The sequence below is a fragment of the Morchella sextelata genome (assembly GCF_020137385.1).
Source record: "Morchella sextelata strain SCLS chromosome Unknown scls_4, whole genome shotgun sequence".
Taxonomy (NCBI): Eukaryota; Fungi; Ascomycota; class Pezizomycetes; order Pezizales; family Morchellaceae; genus Morchella; species Morchella sextelata.
The window spans coordinates 247761-275514 of NW_025408619.1; the positions used below are offsets into that span (position 1 = coordinate 247761).

The 27754-nt window shown below is 48.3% G+C and overlaps 7 protein-coding genes across 7 annotated transcripts; 2 read left to right on the forward strand and 5 right to left on the reverse strand.

Annotated features, from left to right (window-relative positions):
• Positions 1 to 2251: 2251 nt before the first annotated feature.
• H6S33_009982 (uncharacterized protein) lies at positions 2252 to 3143 on the reverse strand (the record flags this gene model as incomplete). The annotated part of the gene is made up of 3 exons (XM_044841846.1): positions 2252 to 2543; positions 2603 to 3082; positions 3130 to 3143. The coding sequence occupies 3 exons, from the start codon at positions 3141 to 3143 to the stop codon at positions 2252 to 2254; spliced, it is 786 nt and encodes a 261-aa protein (XP_044697125.1).
• Positions 3144 to 5271: 2128 nt separating this feature from the next.
• Positions 5272 to 6171, reverse strand: H6S33_009983 (uncharacterized protein; the record flags this gene model as incomplete). Its single annotated transcript, XM_044841857.1, has 3 exons — positions 5272 to 5557; positions 5637 to 6050; positions 6104 to 6171. The coding sequence occupies 3 exons, from the start codon at positions 6169 to 6171 to the stop codon at positions 5272 to 5274; spliced, it is 768 nt and encodes a 255-aa protein (XP_044697126.1).
• A 986-nt stretch (positions 6172 to 7157) lies between these two features.
• Positions 7158 to 7736, reverse strand: H6S33_009984 (uncharacterized protein; the record flags this gene model as incomplete). The annotated part of the gene is made up of 2 exons (XM_044841868.1): positions 7158 to 7461; positions 7546 to 7736. 2 exons carry the CDS (start codon positions 7734 to 7736, stop codon positions 7158 to 7160), a joined length of 495 nt encoding a protein of 164 aa, XP_044697127.1.
• A 1286-nt stretch (positions 7737 to 9022) lies between these two features.
• H6S33_009985 (uncharacterized protein) lies at positions 9023 to 10621 on the reverse strand (the record flags this gene model as incomplete). The annotated part of the gene is made up of 1 exon (XM_044841879.1): positions 9023 to 10621. One exon carries the CDS (start codon positions 10619 to 10621, stop codon positions 9023 to 9025), a length of 1599 nt encoding a protein of 532 aa, XP_044697128.1.
• A 1481-nt stretch (positions 10622 to 12102) lies between these two features.
• H6S33_009986 (uncharacterized protein) lies at positions 12103 to 13476 on the forward strand (the record flags this gene model as incomplete). Its single annotated transcript, XM_044841890.1, has 1 exon — positions 12103 to 13476. One exon carries the CDS (start codon positions 12103 to 12105, stop codon positions 13474 to 13476), a length of 1374 nt encoding a protein of 457 aa, XP_044697129.1.
• Positions 13477 to 17513: 4037 nt separating this feature from the next.
• Positions 17514 to 18723, reverse strand: H6S33_009987 (uncharacterized protein; the record flags this gene model as incomplete). Its single annotated transcript, XM_044841901.1, has 9 exons — positions 17514 to 17647; positions 17711 to 17743; positions 17820 to 17829; positions 17941 to 17960; positions 18065 to 18094; positions 18153 to 18261; positions 18517 to 18539; positions 18605 to 18618; positions 18707 to 18723. The coding sequence occupies 9 exons, from the start codon at positions 18721 to 18723 to the stop codon at positions 17514 to 17516; spliced, it is 390 nt and encodes a 129-aa protein (XP_044697130.1).
• A 6480-nt stretch (positions 18724 to 25203) lies between these two features.
• On the forward strand, positions 25204 to 27549 carry H6S33_009988 (uncharacterized protein; the record flags this gene model as incomplete). The annotated part of the gene is made up of 6 exons (XM_044841902.1): positions 25204 to 25363; positions 25418 to 25885; positions 25943 to 26320; positions 26387 to 27159; positions 27259 to 27320; positions 27375 to 27549. 6 exons carry the CDS (start codon positions 25204 to 25206, stop codon positions 27547 to 27549), a joined length of 2016 nt encoding a protein of 671 aa, XP_044697131.1.
• Between the last annotated feature and the right edge of the window lie 205 nt (positions 27550 to 27754).

The following is a 27754-nucleotide window of genomic DNA, read 5'->3' on the forward strand; positions in this document are numbered from 1 at the left end:
GTACCCACATAATACGTATCCAGTCTATTTTTTCGTATACCTACTCGCGCTGCCGGATTGAAGCCGCTCATACAAAAAAGGTAATTGATCTAAAGACTGCAAAAAACTTGAGCTCTTATTGGCTGCCAGATCACTCGCCACAGTTCCTTAGGCGGCTTCAAACCGGCCGCGCGAGTACTTGCGGAGAGAATAAGTTTCCGCCAAATTTGTGCGTGAAAATGCGGTTGCAACAAAAAGTGGTGGCGGAAACTTATTCTCGCAGCAAGTATGTACATGTACGTGGGGCTTCGATTCGTGACACGACACTCCTTGGCAAATCATGAAATATCACTCGGCGAACGAGCAGCTGCAGGCGCTCTGTGCGAATCATCTGTCGAGACGACAATAACGATGATATTGGTAAAAGTCCTCCTGGATCTTCTACCGTGTTAGGAAGCTACAAAACTCGGTATTTACATACTTGAACTTGATTATATGGAGGTGGTTATGATCTCTCCTGCTCAATCAATCAGTTATAATCTCTCTCTCTCTCTCTCGAGGACATGCATGGTAGTCCACCAATCACCAGCAACCGAATGATTCGATTCTTTACGGCATATTATTACTATTCATCCCCCCTTTCAATTCCATGAACACTTTTTACGCGCCCCAAACCGTCAAAAATCATAACCAACAGAAACAAAACATATGTCTCTCAATAGATGTTATCGTTGCGACCTACTTAAGCCCCACGCCAGTCACCGCCACTTCCGAAACCTTAACTATGACTGACTTCTGAATAGTATAGTAGCCGAAGCCTATCAATCTGATTTGTAGGTACGAATACCTGCGGCTACAGTATCCCATAAACCATCGATGCTGCCACCTCTCTTGTGGGGTATAAAGACACAGCATGATTAGTCAATTAAGGATTAACAAAAGCAATAGAATTTATTGTCTCTAGTCATTTTCCCGCCTTTTACAAACACTGTCTCGGCGGCTCATAGATATAGGATAATTACTCAGATGATGACAAAGCCCTTCTAGACTACCGGTACCACACCAAGATTCATCCACCTCTCCTAATCAAGTATGTATATGTAGCCTACCGGTTGAATACCAGGTTCAGAAACAGACCTTGCATCTGCACCCCACAAACCAGGCCTCCATCGCATCGCCATCGTTCAACTCAAGAAACGGCCCGAACACGTGCCCTAGTCTCTGATCTATGAGTCCTTCCAGAACATTAGCGGGAAGTTCTTGGTTTCGCCACTAGTAGACGCACGCATGTCGATACATGTACACGTGCCGGCGAACGGTGGACTTGGCTGCTGTTACTTCACGCTAGTACTGTGCGCGTGGACTCGATCGAATCGAGTCATGAAGGTAGCTGTCTTGGAGATAAATGTTCCGGTTTAGTCAGTCTTGGGAGAATAAGTAATGCGGATTGGGTTGGTGTCCCCCGTAATTATGGTGGCTTGTATTGTATGCAAGAATGCTTCTTCGTGCTCGGAACGACGTGGTTTGCGGAAAGTTTTATGATAGGTGGCTAGGACATGTTTCATTTTATACTCAAGGTGTCGTGTGGAGTTATACCAATATCATAATCAGTAGCTACTTTTCAATATTTTCTTCTCCTTTAGCTGTCGGATTACGAATAATCGGACCGCTGTTTAAACTGCAGCCCTAGAGCTCTCAGGCCTAGCTAGCCTAGGGATCATGACGTCCCGACACAATAATTGGGTAAGAATCTGACTCCTTAGGGCAGAGGGGAACCTTTTGGTACATGCTCCTGTAAACTATGTGTATGCATGTATACATATGCACATACTAATGCCCACTATTCTAAATTGTTGCCTGTTCTGCGGAGTTGATGTTAATAATACTCGAAAGTTATGTTTAATCCATGCTTGCATGCGCCAGTACGGGAATCAAACAATCAGGCAGGCAGGCAGGCAGGCAAGCAGGCGCATGTCAGTATGGAAGAATGGATAATGGAAGTTGTTTTACAAGTGTTTTTGATTTTTATTCTTAAGAAGTAAATATTGAAATAGGAAAAGAACTTGAGAGAGAGGGGGAGAGAGAAAGAGAGAGAGAAAGCGAGAAGGAGTGTTCCAAGAAACAAAAGAGAGAGAGAGAGCCTAGGCCTAGAATATATCGTTTCAAGACAAAAAGGGAAAGATTGAGTAAACCATGCACGGCCAAAAAGAGAAACACAAGCAAATCCTTCCACCCTTACAAGAGCCAATTCTACTCCAGAATCCTCTATCAACTAAACAAAACCACGCACCGGGCCCTGAACTCTAAACTGTCTGACAGGACATGCTACCCTGTGCACATCTCTCATATGCTGGCGCATGTTATCCTTGCGTGAGAACCCTTCATTGCCAACCCTATTGCATCCGGCAAACTCGCAGTCGATCAGCGGTATGTTCTTGAGCTCATGCTTCGTCCTGCAGTGACGGTTGAAGTCGTTCTTGGTGATGAATACGCGGTTACATGAATTGTTGCCGAGACATGTGATTTTCAGCTTTCCTTGGAGACGTTGGCATTTATGAGGCCCCCTGTGTGAGTTCATTGATATTAGTATTTGACTAGTGGGTCCATCGGGAGGACAGCATACAATAGATCCCCTTTACATTTCCCATTGCAGGGATTGCCCGGGGGAGATGGTGGGCTTCCCGCCGCGAGAACTCTTTCAACGCCTGGTACATCTGGCGCTGGGACTAGGACTAGTTGGAGATCTAGTCTGGGGGAGTCGGGAACCGATGATGACCCGGACGGAATGATTTGCGCGTATGGATCAGATAGTTCGGATAGTAGATCCCATGAAGAAAGTTCCTCGGGCGTATACGTATGGAGGATATCAGACTGTCCAGGTATATCCAAACATTCAAAGTCATATTCAGCCTCATTGAGCGGTTTGGGTGGATCATATAACTCGCATAGTTTATTTCCGTCGTTCGAGGATGACTCAGGTCTGTGCTCAGACGCAATGACATCTTCGGGTAAGCCCTGCAGCTCGGGATACTCGCCGGTGCCGTCATAGAGATCTATTTCGATCTCATCTCCTGATACGTCGTCGCGAAATAATAACCTCTGACTAGTCGGAATGCCATATGTTAGTAAGGCAGAAAGAAAAAAAATTACCAATTGGCTTCCATGTTCCCCAATTAAGGCAACAAGGAGACCAATAAATTTGTAACAAGGCAGAAGTCGTGCAGCAAGGTAGTTATAGCCGGGTGATAGTTAAAAATAGCAGCACTTCGTGTGAACTTTAGTGTAAGAGAGGAGAGGAGATAGACCTAACTTTATCCACACCCAGGCCCCCATCGTGTAAAGTTGCATCTTTATCACCGAGCCTGGCAGGGTTTATTTGTCCCGCATAAGTATAACGAAGTTTATTGGTACCAATCTAGTTCATTGGTACAGACAGCCGGTGACACAACACTCAGTAAATTGAAAGTTCAGCCTTGGTCACCAAATATCACTCGGTTATGATATCGGTTTCTCAATTGAAATACAGCTTGGGTGTTGAGGTCGTTGGCACGCCAGAGAAAATCCAGATGAAATCATACTAAATGTTTTGGTCGACTACCAGATCAAGTGAATCTACCTACCTTGGCGCTGGTTATCTCTTCTAGTAGGGAGCGCATCCAGCTGTGTCTGATGGGAGTACTGTGGTGGACACTGACTGCGTTCAAAATAGAGTCCGAACTCCACACCGAAGGACTCAAATTCATTTCTCAACTTAGGATATCTGCGAGGCTCTTGGCGCTCTTTTTCCTACATTCTCGTTTGTGCTTATAGCCCCCCGATGCCTAACAGCAGGATTCGACTTTGGCGGTAGGCCTGCAATCAGGCTGAAACGTCTAAACTATATAGTCTTCCTCATCGTCACCAGGAACATTTTCTATTGGTTGCGTAATATTTCTAATATTAGTTGCATATCGTTAGACAAAGAACTACTCCCGAGATGGAAGGGAACTGGCATTATATTAAAAGGCGTGTAGCTATTGCAATTGATGGATATAAATGAACAAACACTGACAGAACTACAGCTATATATATTTTTATATCTCAAGGTCGAATTTCCCTGATAGCATTTTATCATGAACTACATGTACATACTAAAGCTACTCATTGAATGACTTAGAGTGCATACTAGAGCTAATATATCACAGATTACCTATTAGGAGAGATGGAGTTGAGGTTTAGTGCGTGTCTGTACTTTTGGATGACCCAATAATCCAGAATGACAGCAATAATCTAAGAAATTACATGTACTATCGTAGTACCGCGCACCTTCATTTCCTCACTACATCTGGGCGGCCGGAGGCCGCACTCCGCTTGTAGACTGTAGGAGAGTTGTCTTAGCTCCTCGAGCCTGCATATTTTTCTCTGGGTTGATTGGTTCAATTCCCGCCAGCTGTTGTCGACTGGTGTTACACGAGCCTCGTTGTTTCATTACCGATCACATAAAATCACTCGATCTCTAACACTAATACATGAAGTAAGTATGAATATAGACCAAAATTAAACAGCGAATTCAATTGAAGATTATTGAATTTATTGAATTAAACACTTAACAACCAGCGGTTTATGTATTAGACGAGTGGAAAAGCGTTGCCAGGGCGTCCAGCAATATCATCCCAGTGGACGAAACTGTTACTTGTACCCGCACCTAAATTCAGGGAGCATATATTGGTAAGAGGTGCCACAAGTGCCCAAGAGTGCGCGAATCCTCGGTTTGTTTAGTAATCTACAATTTCTTTACTAAGCAGCTACAATACCATTCGGCCATGGTGGAGGCGCTTTAGCGGGTGCATCACAAAGATTGGGGCTACGCCAATACTCAAAAATAGCTAGTTCATCACATATATTCAATATATGGAAAATGATCATTCAACGTAGGGCAAAACACAAAGGGCATAAATACTCGAGGGCTATGAGGCGAAAAAAACACTAATAAGATCGTAGAGAAGTAGAAGAAAATGCTAATAAGAGAGGGAATAAGAGAAAGCGGGTGGTAAAATACTAAATGGAATAGCAAGCCAGTGATGCCAGGGTAGAAAGAACATAGGGAAAAAGGAATCGAAGAGAAAGGGGGTGGTAAATAATAAATTGAAATAGCAAGCAAGTGATGCCAGTAGAACAAAAAATAGGAAAAGGAAATCAAAGAGATAGGAAACAATCAAGAACAAATCGTGGCTAAAAACCAGGGGACATTTCAAAGATCCTGCAGGCAAGAATTCACACAAAACACAATCAATAGACGATGAAACAGCTACATCAATGAATATAGCCCCGCACTTGTCCCCTAATCCGATACTTCTGAATCGGAGTATCCACTCCATGCACCTCCCTCAAATGTTGAACCATATTGTCCCTGCGCGTAAACCCTGAAGTACCAACTCGATCACATCCAGGAACTTCGCAATCGATGGGTTTCCCGAGCTTATGCACCGATTGACAGTGGCGATTGAAGCCATGCTTGGTAGGGAATCCGGCCGTGCAGGAGTTGCTGCGGCAGGTAATACGGAGAACCTTTCCGTCACGTTTGCATGCGTGAGGGCCACTATGAAGCATCATGTTGTTAGCATACGAACGAAGAGGATCCGAGAGTATGCAGCGAGAAGGAAAATGAGGGAAGGCACATCAAATCTTCATTGCAATTTCCACCACAAAAAGCTTGAACTTGGGGGACGAATTGATTCTCGAGCACAGAGGGCACATTGATGGTTTCCGCCGGCTGTTGGTCATCTTCTGAGCTTGAGTGATTCAATTGTTCGAGCACTGGACCGACAGTGTCGTATAGACATAGAGGCTCGGACAGTAGATTCCACGAGAGAAGTTGTTCAGATGTATAGCAAACATTAGACTTCTCAAGCACGCCTACATCGAGTAGATCCACTTGTTCGGGTGCATCAGATTTTCCAGAGATATCTTCAGATGAATTGAGCTGTTTGGATAGATCGAATAGGTTGTCAACCGCACGGACCAATTCCACTGCTCGTAGGGCTGAATAAATTGTGTGCCCAGGTACAGGGATACATGTACCCCAAGATATTCTGCGGGGGAACGCGAGCGCACATTAGTAAAAAGAAAAAAAAAAAAAACTTACCGATTGGTCTCCCCCACGTCTCCATGAGACATGGTGGTAGGACCAATGAGGTAAGGTGGGTGTGACATATCAGATATTATGCAGTGGGCTAGATTAGTTGATTAGTCGTATGTGACAAAATTTTGCAGCACTTCGTGCGAGTTCTTTGTGAAAGAGGGTGCGGGGATGGGCTCAATTTATATTACACTCGAATTGTTTTGGAGGCAGCAGCATCTGCATCCACCTCTTCAATATCTGCGCCACATTTAGCATTTGTGTAACGTTACATTTTTTACCTTCGAGCCTGCATTAGCTCGTAGTTTTGGCCTATGAGAGTAGCCTGTCCAACCCCTTTGAGGCTGTGGGTGCAGGTTGCTCTACCTATCGCGCCGTGGAAGCTCAGACCCGGCCAGATCCCTTGAATTTACTGCCCCATATAAATTTCTCTTCCTGCAAAATTCAATTTTTTGTTCTGTATGGGATTATCCTAATCTTGGCAACACGTATCGGTCGAATTGCTACTGCGTCTATTGGTAGAGATAGACACACACGCTTGGGAATCAAACATTGGCCATGGATAAAGTATGGATTTGTTCTTTCACGCACGCGCGGTAATGGAACACCATCTAGCACCACATTCCTGCATCCACTGATGGCAAATGTTCCTTAGCAGATGCTAAAAGCCATCATGGACGCTTTGTGGGCTGAATTCACTCCTGGGTCTTGATTCATTATTGGTAGCTTGGAAAGGTACATGTAGTTTGGGGTTTCCTATATATGGCCGGTCATGTAGTGAGATGAGCTGGTGGTATGAGGTAACGACTGTTGTGTTGTTTTATTTGGGAGATAGAAGAACTTAGGAAAAGTAAGGCTTGGAAGAGATAAGAAACAAAGGAAAAGTAAGGCATAGAAGAGATAAGAGAACCAAGGAAAAATAAGTGAAAGTATCGAGAAGAGATTGTACGAAGTAAAGAATACAAAAGAGTACCCGCGGAAATAAAAACGAGAGAGACGGATGAGAACCAAGACATCATGTTTCTGGAAGCATTAGGCAAACCACCCAACCCCCAAAGCACTAAACGTCACGGCGAATCATCTCAAAGCCCCTCTCTGGGCCCCTCAGCACAAACCGCCAGTCACTCTGTTCCGCACCATGTTTTTCCCTCATATGCTGCAACATATTGTCCCTCCACAAGAACCCCTCACTGCCAACCCTATTGCAGCCAGCAAACCCGCAGTCCACTAGCTCTCCGAGCCCGTGAACGGATCTGCAGTGGCGGTTGAAGGCGCACTTGTTGGTGAATTTTGCCGCGCAGTTGTCGCTGCGACAGGTGATTGCAAGTCGTCTCTTGTTGTCGCGGGTGCACGTGTGGGGACCACTACATGATACAAACGGCGGCGGTGTTAGTATATGGCGGTATTAGGAAGAAAGAGGTTTGGTTGGGGGGGGGGGGGGGGGTTACGATAGATCTCCTTTGCATTTTCCATTGCAAGCAATAGGGTGTTCCTGCGGCTCTTTAGATGGATAGACCAACGTCTCGGCGAGCAGGTCCCACGACTGAAGCTCCTCTGGCGAGTAGCGAACCTCGGGCTGTTCAGGTGCTTCGGGGATACATATAGTACCAGCTTGCCCAGATATGCCGGAGATATCCATGGGTAAGTTGGCGGGTGGACCGTTAACATCATGATCTACAACAGCCCCGTATGACAAGGGTAGTTTATGGCCGGGGTATTGTCCTGCATATGCATACGATTTCCTATTAATTTGTGATATATCGCGTTAGTACTCAAAAAAAAAGTATTTCCTACCAATTGGTAGGATCCATGATTGATCTTCTTGGTCTGCAGCTGGGGTAAGGTAGGACAAGAAAGCAAGCGTGCAATAACTGGTGTGTGGTGCGCGTGGTGTGTGTCTCAGGACAGTTAGTAGAGCAAAATGGCAGCACTTCGTTGCGGATCTTTGTGTGGGGAATTGGCCAGCTTTATTCACATCTGGGAATCGCCCTAGCCTGTGTAACATTACCCAACTCCCACCGAACCTGCATATGACTACATGTATGTATATCAAGTCGTTATATATAGGCCGCCTAATTAAACACTCGCCTTTCGCTAATTGGAGACACATAAACCAAGTGCTAACATGTGCTTTTACTCTCCGTATACTCGAACTGAGCTAGAGCAGTGATAGGAATAGGGGTAAGGGGGTACGGTACTAACTACCATTCACTGGTTATTTGATCATGGCGGAGTGCACTAGGCCCCCTTGTCGTTTTGGACCGCTGTCCTCGTTTGTCATCGAGAGCATATCCTCGAGGCAAGGACACAAGGACGCTCGTCCTCGTGGACCACACTGGCCCTTAAAGAGAGCGAGTTTAAATCTGCCATTTCTATGCTATTGAAAAATATATCTGATCCTATTACCTCGTGAACCATAGTAGCTATCATAGGGGCATTGACATATTGTTATGGGGAAAGGAGAAATAAAGAGTCCGTGGGGGTTCCTTACCTAGATGATTGATTACATACGCATCAACATCAGACTTTAAAGTGAGACCTTTACTGACCGGCCGGCATCAAGGCACTTTTTTCTGCATCGTCACAATTGAATAGCTTCAACAACTACATCTTCTGTGCTTCGAATGTCTATGATGTGCTTATTTGTCATGTATATTTTCATAACCATATAGCATGAGCCCGTCTCCTGTCAATCTAATAAACAAAATAAATGCAAATGCACCTGGAAGAAAGAAAGAAAAAGAAAAAGAAAAAGAAAAGAAAAGAAAAGAAAAAAAAACACCCAAAACTCCTATCAAACATGCCCCCCCCAAACTATATGTAGTCCCCTCCAGAAAAAAAAAAGGAAAAGAAGAAGATTCGTTTTACGGTCCTGCTAGCTTGAGAAGAAAAGAAATTCGTGCCGTGCATACTCATCTAGAGCATCTATTTTTTGGATGTAGTGCTCGAGGTGGTTGTAGAAGTGCTAGTTGAGGACGTCGTGGAAGTGCTCGTTGTTGTACTTGGTTTCGACGTCGTAGTCGTACTCGACGAAGAAATGGTCGAAGGGGTTGTACTAGTCGTCGACGACGACGAGGTCGAAGTAGTACTCGAAGAAGTAGTTGAAGTGGCCTTCGACCCCTCCGCCTTCCTCTTCGCCTCCTCCTCCTTCTTCTTCTTCTCATCCGCCTTCTTCTTCGCCTTCTCCGCCTTCTTCCGCGCCTCATCCGCCTTCTTCCGCGCCTTGTCCGCCTTCTTCCTCGCCTTCTTCGCCTTCTTCTTCCGTATCATCTCCACAAGCTTGTTCACCTTCTTCTTCGTCTTGCCCACCTTGCTAATCCTCGTGATCGTCTTCACGACCGCCGTCTCCCCCTTCTTCCCCGGCTTGACCGTCGTCGTGACAATCCTCGTCGTCATGCTCGGCCCCTTCCTCGCCGCCGTCGGGTTCCGCGTCGTGGTGACCGTCCTCACGACCGTCACCACAACCGCCCCCATCCCCGGCCGTGTAGGCTGAACGGTGGTGACAACCGTACTCGTGATGGTCTGCGTCGTTGGCTTTGCGTTGTTGCTCTTGTTCTTCTTCTTCTTGTTCTTCTTGTTGGCCGCCTTCTTGATCTTCTTCACAACCTTCTTGATGTTCTTGATGATCTTCTTGGGCCTCCTGGTTGGCTTGGGCTTGGGGTTCTCGGTCACGAGCTTGGTCACGGTGCTGACGATGTTCTTGCCGCCGGGGCGCCGGTGCTTGATGGTTGTGGTGTAGACGACCTTCCGCACGGTCTTGGTGGGGAGCGTCATGGTGGTGGTCCGCGTCTGCGTGGTGTCCTTACCATTGGTCTTCGTGGTGATCGTCTCCGTCTTTGTGGTAGTCGTAGGCTTGACCTGGATCTTCTTGCCCTTCTTCTTCTTGTTGTGCTTCCTTCTGGGCTTCTTCTTCTTCTTGTCCTTCTTCTTCTTGTCGTCCTTCTTCTTGCCCTTCTTCTTGAAGATGTTCTTGAAGATCTTCTGGATCGCGTTCGGCTTCTTCTTGGGCGCTGCTGCAGGGGCGGTGGAGGTGGAGGTGGCCGTGGAGGTAGCGGTGGTGGCGGTGGTGGAGGTGACCCATTTTGTGTTTGTGGTGAGCGCGGTGCTGGTGACGGTGTGGGTTACTGTTGGTCCTCCGGGCGGCCCCCCTGGTGGTCCTCCTGGCGGTCCCCCTGGCGGTCCTCCGGGTGGTCCTCCGGGTGGTCCTCCTGGCGGTCCCCCTGGCGGTCCTGGCGGTCCCCCGGGCGGTCCCCCTGGGGGTCCTCCTGGCGGTCCTCCTGGTGGCCCTGGTGGTCCTCCCGGTGGTCCTCCTGGTGGGCCTGGCGGCGGTGATGGAGCAGGAGGAGGTGGTGATGGTGGCCCTGGTGGAGGAGGCGCTGGAGGGGGAGGAGAAGGCCCTGGTAGTGGTGCGCGCTTGGCTATCGCCGTTGGGGCCAGGGTGGCATGCGGAGCCGGATTGAGGGCATGGGTGTAGGGGAGGAGCAGGAGGAGCAAGAGCGGGAAAAGGGTGAGACGGTGCTGCATCTCGAATGCGTAGCTGTGTAGCTAGCCAGTTGGGGATATATATATATCTATTCTAGACTGAGATGATGGGAAACCAGCCTGCTGGTGGGCTTATAATAAGGAGCGACTGTGATTCGGAAGAGACAAACGAAAGAGCGGATGGCGAGAGGACCTCGCAGTAGATAGAACTAGCTAGCTACCGTACTGGTTAGTTTAACAGAGCAGGAGAAGGTTGAGTTCGAGGCGGAGAGAGGGAGCATATATGTAGCCAATCCGTCCCGCACCACGCACTGCGCCCTAAGCCGGTCAGCCCCATTGATTATTTGTATGCGGTGGGGAAGCGTGAGGAATATCCGCATTGTCGGTGGACCCCCGGTGTGTGGTTGCGTTGCGGGGGGTATTGATTGTAGCGGTCGCTTATCTTATCGCCAGATCAACAGGGGCTATTTTGGGTAACGCGGATTACTAACGCGTGGGCTAGGGGTGGGGCCGGTGTGGTGTGTGAGGACCGGAGGTTCGTGTGACAGTGGGAGGGGCGGGAGGGTTTGTGCGGTAAGGCAGGAGAGGACAGGGCAGGAGAGGACAGGACAGGGCAGGCAGGTAGGGGTTAAAGGCTTCTGTCTTGATGGTGGGGTGGTGGTGGTTGCGTGTGTTTGGACGGGTGCTGTTTGGGGGACGGTGCAGCGGTCTCTTTGGGGTTGGCTGGGATGAGATGTACGCAGGACAGGGTATGATGGCCCGTCGTGGGACTATGCGCGGGTGCAGAGACAGGTGGCGGGGGGTTGAAGGATAGGTCATGGCGAGTACTGTGTCCTTGGTGGCTTGGCTGTTTCTTTTGTGTCTTGCTTTCTTTTCTTTCCTTTTCATCATCATTCGAGCTTGTCTAGAGTGCACACTCCTGTGGCTCGCGTAGGACCTGGATTCCTGCCCCGCCCAGAAAGTTGCTATCTACTGGCCTAGGTCTATGCTGTCTCGCCTCTAATCTACATGTATCCATCTCTGCTGTCCACCCTGTTCGTGGCCTTGCAAGAGAACACAATCAACAGACATCAAAGATGGTACCATGTTCTTCTTTCCAAATTAAGGTTTCCAAGCATCGAGTCGGTAATCATCGCCGGGGTGCAGGGTAGTGTTTCTTCTCGTCCCTCTTCTTCTCGAAGGCTGATGCTTGTTTGCTGATCTCGGTGTAGCACCTGAGTTTAGAGTGACCGGGTGCCTGCTCAAACAGAGCAAGACAAGCGAATCACGATCCCTGCAGGCTGCGGTGGTTAGGGCCATTGATTACATAAGGACGGTGGGCCAATGATCAGCCGGCCACAAAGAGCCAGCCAGCTGCCAAGGCCGAGTGATGCAGCGTGCAGACAGGGATCGTCCTCTTGGCACCGCCACCCTGGCAACTTCACCTCTCGCAGACAAGACAAGAGACATCGATATCTCGAGATATCCACAACAACTAACAACTACTGCTGCTGCTACTACTACAGCACCAATTGATACCCGCGATGTCGCTCCTCACGCTCCCCAACGAGCTGCTCTTCAACATCGTCCAGACCGTAACCCACCCCCGCGACATCTACAACTTCCTCCGCACCTGCCGCCACTTCGCCCACCTCCTCCTCCCCATCCTCCACGAGCTCGCCCGTCAAGACAAGGACGGCCTCACCGCCCTGCAATGGGCCTGCCTGCGCGGGCATGAAGGCCTCGTCCGGTTCCTGCTCGCCGAAGGCGTCTCCGCCTCGTCCGGATCCCCCCCCGCAATCTTCTCCGCCATCGCCGGCCGCAAGCCCACCACTATCGTCCCCCTCCTCATCTCCCACGGCGCCAACATCACGGCGCAGGCCCGCGGCCCGCGCTTCAACACAGCCCTCCACGCCGCCGTCGCCGCCGGCCACAAACCAACCGTGCAGCTCCTCCTCGACCGCGCGGAAATCCCAATCGATGCCTGCAACGACGAGGACGAAACACCGCTGTACCAGTGCTGCGCGGCCGACAACCCGTCGTCGGCGATTGCGCAGCTGCTGCTCACGCGCGGGGCCAACCCGGACCTTGCAGCCCGGGTCTTCGGACACACGCCGCTGCACGCCATCGCGTTCAACACGGCCGAGACCGCACCCGACGTTGCCGACCGCCTGCTCGCCTTCGGCGCGCACCGGAACGCCATCAACTCCCGCGGCCAGACGCCGCTGCATGTGGCTGCTGAACACGGCACAGCGGTGCTCGTGGACACGCTGCTGCGCCACGGCGCCAACGTCGCGGCGAAGGACGATTATGGGAAGACGCCGCTGCACATGGCGGCGGCGCGGGGCACCGACCCGAAGATCTGTGAGGTGCTGCTGCAGCACGGGGCGGAGCTGACGACGCGTGACTTTACGGGGTACACGCCGATTGATAGCGCTGCTGTTGGGGCGGGCGCCGCGGGGGCTGGGTCGCCGGAGGCCGAGTTTGAGGCCACGATACGCGTGCTGCTGTCACGGGGGGTGAGCCGGTATGCGTCGCACACGCTGGATTGGCAGCTGTTGCTGTGGGCGGTCAAGAATGGGCATGAGGATGTGCTGAAGATGATACTGGAGCAGGGCGTGGATGTGAATGTGAGGGATACGGACGGGAGGACGCCGCTGCATTGGGCGGCGCTGTTTGGGATGAGGGATATTGTGAGGGTGCTGTTGGATAGCGGGGCGGATGGGAGCGTGGTGGCGGAGGGGAAGACGGCGCTGGCGTTGGCGGCGTCGAGGGGCGAGGATGCGGTGGTGGAGCTGCTGGTGGAGAGGGGCGGCAGGGGCGTGTTGGGGAGTGGTGAGGCGGATCGACGGAGGCCGCCGGCGGCGCATGGTGCGCGGCGGGGCGTGGTGGTGGATGTCGATATGGGTGTGGATTAGGCGTGCTATGGCGGGGGTTTTGTTTTCTTTGCGCTTTTTGGATGTGGGTGTGAGAGCGGCCGCGAGCATGTCGTTGGCGGTGAGTAAAAGTAGTTTGTGATTTTTTTTTTCTTTTTCACTCTTTTTTGGTATGTACTTGGAAGATTGAGATAGACTGAGATAATAAAGTCTAAATCGCTTTTTTTTGAGCTTGGTGTCATCTTTGTACGTGAGCGTGAGCTTTGGTGGTGCTGTAGATGCGATGTTGCTGTGTTGTCGAATTATCCCCAAAATATGAGTGATTTCATAATCCGAATCACAGCCCATCACTCGTCGATAGATCTCTAGTGTCCTGGGCATAAAACTCCACTCTCACCTCCCACTATTATGGGCCACTAGCTAGAGAGGCTATCTCTACTACTACTACTAGTAGTACGGACCATTGGGCACTCTACTCCTCGCATGTCGGTTGGTGGTTGATTGATTGATTGATTGACAATCCACCCACCTCGCGCGCCGGTGGTGAGGCTGATTCATCTCTCATTACTTGATTGCAAACCTGGTTGGTATCCTATATCTTTGTCTCTTTAACTCTAGCTAGGCTATGATGGGGGTCTATACATGGCCATATCCCCCATACGCCGAGGGCCCCCCACCCCCCCCCCCAAGTCGCAGCGGGTGATGATTCTATCCCCCTCCCGTCTCCAGAATCTTTGTTCGTCTGCGGGCCCTTCTCCTCTGACCCTGGCGGCTTGGAAGGGGGGGGGGGGGGGCGCGTGCTCTTTCTGTCTTTCTTTGCGCGCGTGAGGGCGTTAGGGGATTGGTCCGTGGTTCTACTCGGGGGATGAGGGTGCGTGGGGACCTCTGGCGGTGGTGGTGACGTGCGTTTGGGGGGGCGGTTTGGGTTGAGTTGGTTTTTTTTTTTTTTTTTTTGGCGGGGGTTGGTTTCTGGCTGGGGTTGGTTTTGGCCCGGGGGGGGGTTGGTTCTGCCGGATGGTCGTCGGCGCGGCCTCGAGCTCTGTGTTTGATGAAAGGTGGCCATGGATGACTGACATGTAGGTTGGAGCTTCCTTCGGGCCTGGCTAACTACATGTAGCTACGTGTACTTCACTATGATGCAAAATGGAAAAAATCCACTCGACCTCGCGCACGCCGAGAGCACAAAGACATTGGGCAGATATGCCCCTCTCTTCCTTCCTTCTTTCCTTCCTCCTCTAGAGATATCAAAAAAAAATCAAAAAATAGTCTGCTAATTTATTCCACTGCAACAAAAAAAAACAAAAGATACTGCAACGACTTATTGATCAGGGTGCGTTACTATCCCCACCCCTGGTTTGAACCCGGGACCTGGCGTCCTGGGTTAAACACGCGGTGTCTAGCCTGGCGAGCAGTCTAGCCACTAGACCACTCGCCCATGGTGGTGCTGGGCTGGGAGTGGTACTTGTGCTTGGCTTGGCTTGGCTTGGCGGTGTGCTAAGATGGAGTGGAAGCCCTAACCCTTTGGTGTCAATGCTCGGCCATCTATAGCGAACTGTGTTATCTTGCATCATGTGTTATTGTAGAGCACAACGTTTACCGAAAATTATGTTATTTAGGCCTTTTCTGTTGATTTAAACCATGTTTGTGGTTTAAGTTTTTCGATTTCGTAGTTGTGGTTTAGTTCAAACCACCAACTATCAGTGGTATAAACCAAACCATGGCCCCGTGGTTTAAACTAAACCTCAAACTCAGTTCAAACCACACGACACTCATAATTTAAACCACAATATGGTTTAATCTAACCACGAACCAAACCACGGCAGGGTTTGATTTAGATAAGATCGTGTACTTCCCGTGGCGTATATTACCACCGTGGTCTGAATTCAACTATTTTGGGGTCAAGTCTATGGTTTAAAACTAACGGTAAAAGACTACAATGCCACGCGGACTTTTGTGATATATACATTTTAGGATACCCATATGACAACCACCACACAATACCCTCGATCGCAACACCATAGATGTCAATAAAGACCTAGGTTTCATGGCCAGAACTGTGAAATAGAAAGAAAAAAAAAGAAGTTCAGCCTCGGGGTGTTCTTTCCCTAATTTTTTGCCACATATAATTGATGAATTATCCATCAATCAATCTCATTTTCTGCTCTATCTTTGGGGGTTGTACTCAAGGAGGAATGTTGGCTGCTACTAGCCGTAGAAACCACCTAATGCACCCCCCAAAACAGTTAAAAATCACAGAGTTTTTCCAACTGACCTTGATGGATGTAAATCATTAAACTTACAGTTGTTTTTATTTTTTATTTTTTATTGATAGTGAGGTTGGTGCATGTGCTGGTTGCCAAGAGCCCTAATTAGGCTTAGTGATGTTACACGGTTCAGTGTAGAGTCTACAGTCTTCTTTTCATTGATTACCCTTTGTGGAAGACCGTAGCCACTACGGTGTTACTCCCACCAATTACACTGTATGGAACACCGTAGCCACTACAGTGTTATTTTCATTGCTTACAGTGTATGGAACACCATAGGCTCTACAGTGTTAAATTAGTTAGATTTGGTTAGTTATGGTTAGTTACTATAGGGTTCGAGTTTTGGTGCACATATTGGTTGCCATGCATGGCATCCTAGATATATGTGACAAAAAAGCTGTGGCATTGTAGTCTTTTACCGTTAAGCTGAACCACGCTCAAATATACTACAGGGCCGACTCGTAGGATCAGTTCTGCTCGTACGTGGCGAAACTCGATTTTTCTAATATATGTTTACTAACCTGACATGAAAAGGCAAAGCATTGAATTCAAGTATTCTTTGGTTTCAATTGGGCCAAATGGTCTTTTATCTGCAGCTGTCGAAATATGCTTAAATCCGAATTCTATATGATTAGAAAACTCGAGCAACTTTTATAAATTGCTCGTAAAAGCTCGACTCGTAACTCCTCTTGCTCGACCCTGCTAGGGAATAAAGCTTGAGCTGTGAACTCAAGCGGGCTCGACTCGCAGACTACACTAGTTTAACCTGTTCGATGTTTAGAATGTAATCATATTACTACATGTAGTAATCATAATGGTGCGTATTCAGTGAGATTGATATTTCCTATATAGAAGTATTGGTAGTATCCCCACGTGTACTACTATTCCCCGATTCCCCAGTTCAGTCTCGTCAGAATTTAAATCGACATATGTTTGATTCGCATGAATTGAATAGCAGTATTACAGTTTCAACAGTAAACCCCAACTTTGATAGGTTTAAATATACATGTAATAGGGATCTGCCTCAAGGCATCACCTCTCTTTGCACGAGCAGCCTCGTGGACATCGGTTGGGCCATGAGGCGGAGACCGGCGAGTGCCATAGACTACGGGCTGCATACATGAATCAATCGATCAATTAATCAATCAGCCTCGTGGACCTCACTAATACAATCAATAAATTAGACAAAATCGTGGACCGTACTAAAATTTCAGTCGAGTGATATACTACTATCAATGATATTTAAATTATCCGTTTCCTTATTTAGCTGTTCAGACGCTACGTAGCTACCCGATAAACGTGTAATATACTTTTGAAGCTCATGTGCTGCCAGGAGTTGTCCACATGACGGGAGATCGAGGGAAGACCTACTTGGGCCATTTTGTCACTAACACCTATAACGACACGTAGTGTCGAGCTGTTCAAGATAAGAGTCTAATAGTTATTTTTATAAAACTTGAGATCTGGCGAACTTTCACACACATATATACAGTGTAATCTAAGAAACCTTAAATTAATTGCCTACTTAGGCAATCCGGATGACCTTGTTAGGGAGCCCTTTCGAAAGTTTCATTTCAAATACTTGTTTAAACAACGTGAACTGCCTGTCTAGGTACTGTAAGACAAGACTTCAAGACGTCTCGTCTCATGGAGAACACTGCTGTGATCATGAGCTTTGTCTGAGCCTACAGATGAAGCAACTTAGTACTCGGGACGGGCAATTAATTAGTAAGAACCTGAAAATGCAAGTTGGAATCCAAGGCTCAGTTTGGTGTAGCTTCTCACCAGCCACGAGTGAGAGGTTGTTTAGTATCATCAAAAGTCATGGCTCTTCTTATATACCTGCCCCGAGTATAGGCTCGTATCCAGCCTCTTACCGGGGTGGGGAGCTGTAAGCTGCTCGTAGAGATGGTTAAGAGACAAATACCCCGAGTAGAAAAATAGAAGTACTAGCGTAAGCTTAGTAAACCTAAAGGTACATAGCGGCAAAGCATTACAAGTGGCGCACGTACTGCATGACGCGTCCCGCTTCTGTCTATGGGTAACTAGCGCCAATGTGAGTTTAAGGTCTGATATATAGCACCTATAAGCAATCGTCAGGTAGTGTAGTGGTTAACATACCGAAACTCAGCTCGTAGGTGTTAGTGCTGTGAGGAGATCTTGGGTTCAAATCCCAACCGACGACATCATCAATTCTTTTTTTTTCGAGGCTTACAATACGTTGTACCAATCTAGAACATACGTAGTTTTTCTCGAGGTTCCCTAAGATAGTGTGAGATTGCTTGGTAAAAGTACATGTAGTATCGGTCTCTCCCAGGAAATTCTTAGGCCAACGGGGAAAGGGGAATGGTTTTCCTATGATTAACGCAATTGAAAATCAGAATTCTTCGCTCTAGCTAGCAACACAGTCAGTACGTCAAGGGATAAGGGGGGGTTAGTCAGTAGATTACTCACTTTGTGTGATTAATGAAAAGATTTTTAAATGTCGAGATGAATCTCGTAAGGTCTTATAAACCCCCGCAGTTTGGAATTTGCCCTTGGCTTCTGGCCAGCCTAAAGCGTACTGCGCGGAGACATGGAGCTGAGCATGCTATCTACACCACCTAGGCTAGACCTATCTAGTCGGCGATCATTCATTAAACTTAAACTCCTAGTCAGTCCCAGATCCCTCGATCGATCAGGGTTATTCAAGATAAGTACTGTCCCCCGGATGCAGCTGCAACAGAAAGATCCTCTCGAATTCCACTACCCACTTTTCTCCGTCTTGAAGCCTATATTTAAGCTTTCGGTTATAGGATTTGTCTGGAATAGAACTTACTTGGTGACTCGAGGCTTTATCTCCTAATTATTCATCGGAGCAGTTATTATCGCTTCACGAGTGATATTTCATGAATATATTTATTTACCGAGACCAGTGTTGCTAATCAATATCAGCGATGATTGACCCTCCAGTAGGAGATGGAGTTAAAGTATGACAATTTTATCCCGGTAGATTATGGTGTAGTTACATGACAATGACGGACATTGTGACACAAACGGGTGGTTAAGCCCACGAAGCAGATGATGCTACGTCACTATATCATGTATCAACTGAACGTGTTGTGAACATCAACCAAACTACCTTGTATCATTCTATCCCCCTCCCAAGCGAGTCCCCAAGACACCAATCGTAGTCAGGTCACCCTCATGCTGAGCCTGCTGTTCAGCATTTGATGAAATATCATCACAAGGGAATAAGGTCATCCGGCCTTGTCCAACACCATCACACCCGCAAGGCTTGAGTTGGATGTTCTGTTTCATACAATAGATTTGTCTATCGGACCGTCACGGTGCATGTTTCTCATTCTTTAACACAAACGCCCACTTCTCGCTGGGCAAATTCGGAGATAATCATTCAGGGCCGATATTTACCAACATTCATTCTTCGGGCTCGACACAAATCCTACCATTCTTGGGTCACATACGGCACTATACTACGTATCTTTCCAGTTTTCATCGCGAGGACTTGGATTCATGGATTATGAAACCCTTCAATTCCAGCCTAACAGCCCATGTATCAAATACGTTGATATACACGCAGCACGATCATCGCCAAGTAAGCCCACATCCTCGTCTCCCTCGAATGATCTCCATGGCAGCAGCATCTTATACGTGTAAAAATTTCAAGACTCTAACGAAAATTACTAGAACTGTTTTCTAATAACTATCTGGCTTCTAAATCATTCGGTTGATTTCCGAATACGATTAACAACCCCGAGGCATCGATTCCGGATCCCCTCACGTGCCCCGAATCTTCCCCCTTGTGGGCGTTTATTTTACTTTTTTTGAATGCTAGTGTACTCGCGACAGATAACAAATACCCGGGAGCGCATCTCTAACGCATAGATGCACTTCTCGCCCAGTTGCAAGAAGGCCAATAGATGTTTCCTATGGGCGGGCTCCATTTCTCGGTGCTTGATATCTGCTGCGAGCACGTATCTCTCAGGGGTAAATATATACGCAGATATTCTAGGCACTCACGTGCGCACTTGTGGTTTCGGGGCTCATCGCTACACTATGTTCTACTCTCATCTCATCTCAGTTCGGTTTACAAAGTTTACATAGACATCCCCTGTCGCTCAGATCCAACACTTTGGTTACGAAGCTTACATACTTCGGAGCGGAGGATTTGAAGAGATAATTAATGAACAGAGTATTATTACAAAGTGGCGGGTATAACAGGAAATCTCCAATCACCGAGGGGCCAAGGAGCACGTGTTTTTCTTTTATATGAAGAACCTGGTACGTTACATCAAGCATTTTACTCTTAGTCAGATAGGCATGCCATGGAATTCTTCCGGTTATCATGATTGGTTGGTAAGCTTTAGGTACTTAGAGTACATATATCCTTGCTTGTTTATTGCGACTATCACGTTGCCTGGTTGCGTCTGTTAATTTTTCCGGCATGAACAGCGCGAATATCATGCAGAAAAGAAAACAAAAAAATTCACTGTAAGGAGCTGTTGCCTAGTAGTCATGATCATATCAGACCAAAAGACGGAAACTTCGGGAACCTCGTGATATCGCATTATTAATATCGACTCCCGGCCCGGTTATGCAGAATATATGCGCAATACTCAACATGGTGCGGAGATAATATTTACTTTATTGGAACAAACAACCTCCGCTCAGAACCCCGACTCTACTCATTCAAAGAAAGGTCTCCCACCTCATTTTACATTAGATATAGGTAGAGACCTCCCTCTTGGTTTGCCTTACTCTAGTAAGCCACATGGCTTGTTTCCGCTCTAATCCGGCTTAGCTTGTTATAGTTACCTATCTATAGTAAACTAACCGTGTTTGAACTGCCGCCAGTTCTAGATAATCGGTAGTTAGATCTGTCCCAAGCGACGGGAAATGTCTGGGATTCAAGTTGAAGTCGATCACAACCTCCTTGATCCGCAACCCTAGGTGTTTAAATCAAGGGAACCGGAGTTTTCTGAATCGTTGATCATAATGGGTGGAATGGGTGGAATGGGTGGAGAGACACGTAGGTACACAGAGGGGAAAGAAAAACCCGGGGTAACCCCACAAACAAGCACTCGGTCTGATTAGGATCAAATCGCGATCCGATCGCTTTTCCCACCCAGCATATGCAGCAGGAACTTGAATAAGTAAAGGAACATGCGTACCGCCGAGGTATGTAATGTACAGCAGGTACTTTAAATACACCTTTCTTGTCTACCTTACATATACTCTACCCATCTGCTCTACCAGACCGAAATTAACAGGGGGCACAAAAACCAAAGGTGGCCGGGAAAGAGGGGAAGGAGAAAAAGCCACAAGCAAGCAGAAAATGGGCTTTCTCGAAGAAATATGATTGTTGTATACCCTATTATACTCTAGGGTTAGGGCTTCACGGATACTCACTCGATCGTGTTGGCTGAAAGCTTGGGGCAAGCTTCTAGGTAAACACATTGGTAGAGCAGGTAGTCTCCCAATTCATCATCTCTTTTGGTCTCATGTACTCTAATCCAACGACCGTCCCACTGGCACATTCCGAGTCTCATTTATCCCACGTAGGTAAGTATCTCTCCACACGGACGCGCCGTGACTAAGAGTACTCTAGGTACATGTACCTACACCACGGTACCCCGCGTGACCCCACGTTCAAGCAATTAAGCAATCAGAACCTAAACCTAAATTAACATCCTCGAACATGATTGGGCTTCGAACCTTCCGCTGATGCTGACTCACGGGTCGGTCGGCATCTCTGCACGGAGGCGCGTGTCTTTTTTTCTCTTAAGCTCCGATACCCATCGTGCGTGCGTGTGGGGGGTTTGTAGGAGGCGAGGGAGGCGCTGGAATACCAAGAATGGGTGAATACAATACGTACACGTAAAACGCTCCCTACCTGTAGGCTTCCAGGTACTCTATGACACGTAAAGGGATGTATACACGACTTTGTACGGGTAGGGTAGATACATCGACCTGTTCTCAGTACTGGTGTCCAACAAATAATTAACGAATCGCATCCCCTTAGATTCGCGTGAAACTACCTACATGTAGGTACCCTACAAAACTTTAGCTTTAGGGCCTAAACACAACGTCTGAATCCAGTACCCGCATGATCGTGATCACTTCCTATCTCGGTCTCGCCTAAGTCCCGCATTTGCTGGGGAGGACGCGTACGATGATCTCGGCGCAGCTAGGTAGAGTACTTTCCCTGCCTGTCAACCTTCAACTTCTACGGTACCTTGGTTTTCCGGGCTGGCTGGAGAGCCAAGGGCTGGGCGATGATAGATAGGGTGGGAATGAGCTTGGCAAGATATGGTTGTAGATACATGTTGTAGTTATTCCGGTTGCCTAGGGACCTGAACCTTGGACAATTCCCCTTTTTTGGGGTGCACGAACGAGTAGGACGATTTATTAGAGACGGATAGATAGGTGATCAAATGTAATCATACGACAGAACTATATTTATGAATATGATGTGTGTAGCACTCTACACAATTATGCAGGCCGATATGCTGATCTCTACATAGGAGGTGAGAATCAGAATGATAGGTATATACATGTGCGGTGCTTTACCCGGGAGAAGGGGATTCGCCTGGTAATGATTGCAACGTTGGGTTGTCAAGCAAGCATTGCAATGTTGTATGTAGGTACACAGTGTATCACTCGAAAATAACACGACGTGACTGTAAGACCTCACGTCGATCAAAGATAAGTGCCATGCTGCTCACGTATCGTGTGCAACTCTGTGAACCACCTGCGTGTTGTAAGGGAACAGCGCCAAGTTTCAACATCAACCTTACATACTTGAATCATACATACACAAACAATATCGGGGGGACCGTGTTCGCCTGCCAGTCTTTCTTACCTCTCTGAAGTCTAACCAGAAGCCTCTAGATCTATGTCTCTGCTATGCTTATTTGTTAGGTACCAAGCATGGAGTACGTCACGATCTCCCCCTGTATGTATGTAATCGTTCTGGAGCTGATGTTTGTCTCGGCGCGGACACGGGGCTATCTAACGTTACTTGGCACTCGGCCGTGATTTTTTGGTTTTTTTTCTTCCTACCCGCTGCGGGTAGGGTCCGGCAAGGATGTGAACGGATGTCACGCAGGCGAGACACCACAGTGTTTGGTTTGGAGGAATGGGGAGGGTTCATGAACTTCGAATTTGGTTCGCCGAAGGTCTCGGTGAACCTTCTCCCTTTCGTGCTGGTACCTGGTAGGGCAGCTCCCTATGGAGGTTTCCCCAGGTGACTATTCTCCTCAGTGCCCATGGAGCAGCGAGTCCGTACGCCTGAGTCTAGAAGAGATCCTCTTGTAAGGTCCGTCCGTTTTAAAGTGCTCTTCATAAATCAGCCGTTGCGTACTCTAACTCCTAGAGTATGTACCGGCTTTCCTGCTTGCCTGCTTTCTTGCTTGATTGTGTCTCAGTTGCTGAAAAATAATTAATCCAACAATTATAATTTACGCACCCCCGCTTTCCTTGGATGGACAAACGAGAGGTTAATTGCACTGCCCCCCCTCCCCGTTTATTTTTTTCGCTTGGCCTGCGTGTATGACTGCCGGAGTTGTATGGCCAAGAGTCCAAGAGATGTAGGCCAAGAGGCACCATGGCGGTGGTGATGGGTGCGTGGGAACGAAGCGAACGGGAGGTAGCGGTTGTGGTGGTGTGGAGCACGTGCGGGTAGTAGTTGAGGACGAGAAGGAAGAAGAGCTAGAACAGAGTGCTCAGGGAATGGAACAAGCTCGTGGAAGGGTTTGTGGGGGATGGGGACGGCGAAACAAGCGAAAGAGGTGAAGGTTGGGAAAGCGGAGGGGGACATAGAGAAGGTTATCGTGAGGCCAAAGGAGGAGAGGTGGAACTAAGGCAAGCTTGCGGATCAGATAAAGGACTGGATGGCAGCGAAACTTTTTTGGGGTGGACCCCTGCCAATGTGCAAAGGGGAGGTCATCACGTTCTGTGCATGGCTAGATGGCGCTGCTCTATCAACGAGCAATAGGGTCTGCGTGTCTTAGTTCACCCAAAGTACCGGAAACAGAAGCAGGCGAGATGAAGAAACCGAAAAGAGTGTATCGTGTAGGGTTGCACATATGCAAAACCTGGACGTTATTGATAGTGGGTTCATGTCCTCCATGGTACACGATGCAGTCAACAAGTGGAATTTGGTAGGCCAGTGATTCAAAGTACTTTACAGACCACCCACGCACATCCTATTTTTTTTTTTCTGCTGTAGAAAAGGAAGAGGGGGAATTTGACAATTCTCTTCCCTGTTGCTTTTTCCCCATCTCCTCTCCTCTGATTTCTGTTTCTGATTCCATTACTTCCCTAGCCAGTAAGTGGTGCCTATATGTACTCAACTCTAATGGCCCCGTGCATGCTGCTTCCACTTGGGTAATTGGCTAATATTTTCCATCGATTTTCATGGCTTCTTCCCATCTTACCATTGTTTGCATCGTGCAATCGCTTTCGTCGCCCTACACACCAGGCGTTGGTTGCGGTGATATTAGCTGCATGAACCTATGTAGGTAGGTTCCGCAAGGAGACAAGAAAAAAAAAGACAAGAGAGAGAAAGAATCGCAGAAAGAGCAGCTGTAACGAAATACATACCTAAAACACCCGTTCCTTGAATTACCCGTTCCACAATTCGGGCGAAAATGCGGGTTCTTTCGGCGGAGGCTATTTCATCGTTTACTCTTTACACTTAACAAACCGCCGGGGGAAGTCGAGAGAAAAGACGCACCTTGCTCGTTGCGTCTAGAGCTCCACATTAGGCCCCAAGCCCCCAGACCACCCCTCCCAGGCACTCGGACGCCACCAGATAAAGCAGCAGTAAACAGGGCTGGCAGGCAAGCAAGCAACAGACAGGGCACATCCTCCCTATTTTGGTGGGACTTGGATCTTCGTCATCAGTCCACCCGCACCCACTTTACCAGCATAAACTGTTCTCGGCATTATTCAAATTCGACCCAAGAGCTCTCTTTCTCTCACAAGGGATCTACTGTTACTTGCATTTTTTCTTCTTCCTCTCCTCCTCTTTATCTTCAAGCCATCCCACTCCATCTCACATTCTATTCACCTTTGCATCCCCACGCGGTCATCCCCAGAGGATACTCAGCCAACCCGCCACCTCACCACCTTTCATTTGGCTTCCCCACTAGAATTTTCCGTTGCTTCTTTCTTTCCACTCAGTCAGTACTCGAAAGCATCATCACCATCAGCTTTCATTTCCTTAAAGGACATCATATTGCTCTTGCAAATAGCAGCCTCATAGCGGAGGTAAAGAAAACCGTTCTCCTCTTTCCCCAACGAAAAAAGCTGCACTGTCTCCCCCCAACCCCGATCAATCAACTCTGCTTGTACTGTTACATCCATTGCATCCTTCATCACTTCATCTATTACCTGCTGGTTCTATTGATTATCTGCTAGTCCAATCAACCTATCGTGCAGTCAACTGACAACCGTTTAGTGCTACTTAATACTAGATACCTGATTTGCTCACTACACCAAGATGTCTCTTGAATCCGCCCTCGAGGAGGAGCGTCTAGAGATTCTTAAGCTTCTCGAAAGACCAAGCAGGGCCTCCGTGTACCAGCATGCCTCTGGCGCATATTCCACTCCTTCCTCACCCCGACAACAGTACAACTCTGTACTTCCCCCACACCACAGTCGTACTTCATCTCCTATTCGCGGCCCCACAATATCTTCTTTAATTGATATGGCAGACCCACCTCCCCCCAGAGCTGCAACTACAATTACATGGTCACCAACCGTCACCCAGAATGTCAATGGCAGGCACCGCTCCGAGTCTGGCCCTGTTCTCAATGGGCCTCCAAAACTGCTCAAGGATCGTGACAAGCAAGTGAACAGCTTGACCCCGAACGACGCCTACAACTTCTCGATGATGCCGTCTGTAGCGCCCCCCATACCACGAAAGCCTCGCTCTCGCGATCCAAGTGCTGCGCCTTCCGCTCGAGGAAGCATCGGGCGACGATCAATATCTCCGAATACAGGGGAATTATTGCGGGAGGAGCTATTGCGGTCAGCATCACCCCGATCTTCTGTAGGACGCTTATCATCGCCTTCCCGACAAAACCCCCGAATTGCGATGGACAACGAGCCTAAGATAGACCTTGGTCACGCTTACGCCCGGCTAAATGACCAAGCCCTTGCGAGTTCCGGTGGCATACTGGGTAAGCTACCCGAGCGCAAGCCGCTAACAGGTAGTGATGGAGAACATATACGTGCAGGAACAGGCGAGTCTCTTACTAGCGAAGGCGGTGTTCGCCTGCAGAAAGATTACGATCTGGAGGGTGAGCGCGCACCTGAGGACTCGTCTGAAGAGGAGTCCAGCAGCCTGGGGAGCTCCCCCGGGAGTGAAGAGGAGGACAAAGAGGAGAGGGGTAGGCCAGGATCAAGGTCGCGGCGCATAGACGGCGCGAAACCAAGCTTTGAAGAAAATACTAGGGAATCTTCCGGGATCATCAAGAGCATGATCAGGAGTGTCGGCGATCCTGGTGGAGGTGTCAAGAAGAAGGGAAAGAAGGGCGGCGGTATTGATGCAAAGAAGGGGACGGGCAACATGCGAAGGACTAGTATGAGCTTGTTGGCTGCTGCAGAGGAAGAACGTTTGTTGCCTGGGCCGATTTCCCCGCAAATTTCAAAATTAAGTAGCTAACTGAGTTTCTAAACAGGCAAGGAAGTATCTTCTAGATACAAAGTACGTTCGCTGCTTCCCTCAATATCCATTACTCCTTCCGGTAGTACTGTTCCGGGCGCAAATTCCCCCACAACAAGCCGACGCACGGGGGTACACCCAACCACAAACTTTGATCTGCCATCTCACACCTCTACTCCCATGTCATCTGACACGGAAGCGGATGTTCTAGACCTTCGCCGTGCGCAGCGAATGGACATGAGCGTTTCCCCTATCGTTTCAACGCCCGAATCCCAACGTGTGGTCCGTACCATTCTGCGAGGTGAATATGCAGCAATTTCCAAGGAAGCCGAGGAGGGAAACAGACGAGTCCGCAAATACCTTGTTGCTACGGATCTCAGTGGTGAGGCTCAGCACGCACTCGAATGGACCATCGGAACAGTTCTTAGGGACGGAGACACCCTCATGGCTATCTACGCAATCGACCAAGACTCCGTTGAGGATGGCGGCAAGATTGTATCCGACGATGGGATCATCGCAGATATGACTACCCAATTGGCAGTGGGGTCCAACCAGACTCTGACGTCAGGAACGCAGACACCCGGGAGTGCGTCACCGCGTACACCATTTCAAGTAATGGAAAGGTCCGAAAGGAGTCGGGAAAGGACAAAAGCGGAGCAGGAGAGATTCGTAGCCGCAGAAGCGATCACATCGCTGGTTTCGAAACTGTTGAAGAAAACGCGACTACAAGTCAAGTGCACTGTGGAGGTGATCCATTGCAAAAGCCCAAAACATCTTCTGACAGAAATCGTGAGTATAGCCTTTTTTTCCCATTGGACAAGCTTTTATTTGAAACAAGCGAAAGTGGTTTAGTAATTATCTTTGCCTTGTACTAACCCCTGCATGCAGATCGATCTTGTAGAACCTACCCTAGTCGTTCTTGGCTCACGAGGCAGAAGCGCTCTCAAAGGGTATATCTTCCGCATATTCTCCTCCTCGATATTCAGGAAGTTGACATCCAACAGTGTACTCCTCGGATCCTTCTCAAACTACCTCGTTACGAAGTCATCGGTACCTGTGATGGTCGCGCGAAAGAAGCTCAAGCATACAAAGAAATATGCAAACACAAACGTCCGGCTGGCGAACAACCTGACTGCGAACGCTACAACTAGACAGTTGGCCGACGCGAAAGTCGATTAAGTGAAACTCAAACGGAAAAAGAAAGAAAAAAGAAAAAAAACGAAAATCCATTTTACTATAAACGGGCGGCGGCGGGTCTTTATTCTTGTGTGTGATTGTTCTTTTATTGGCTCAGTCCGGGAGTTTTTTTTTCTTTTGTTTTAAACGGGCAGGAGCTTTGTGCAGTACATTATTATTATGTCTTTACGGGACCCGGACGGACGAG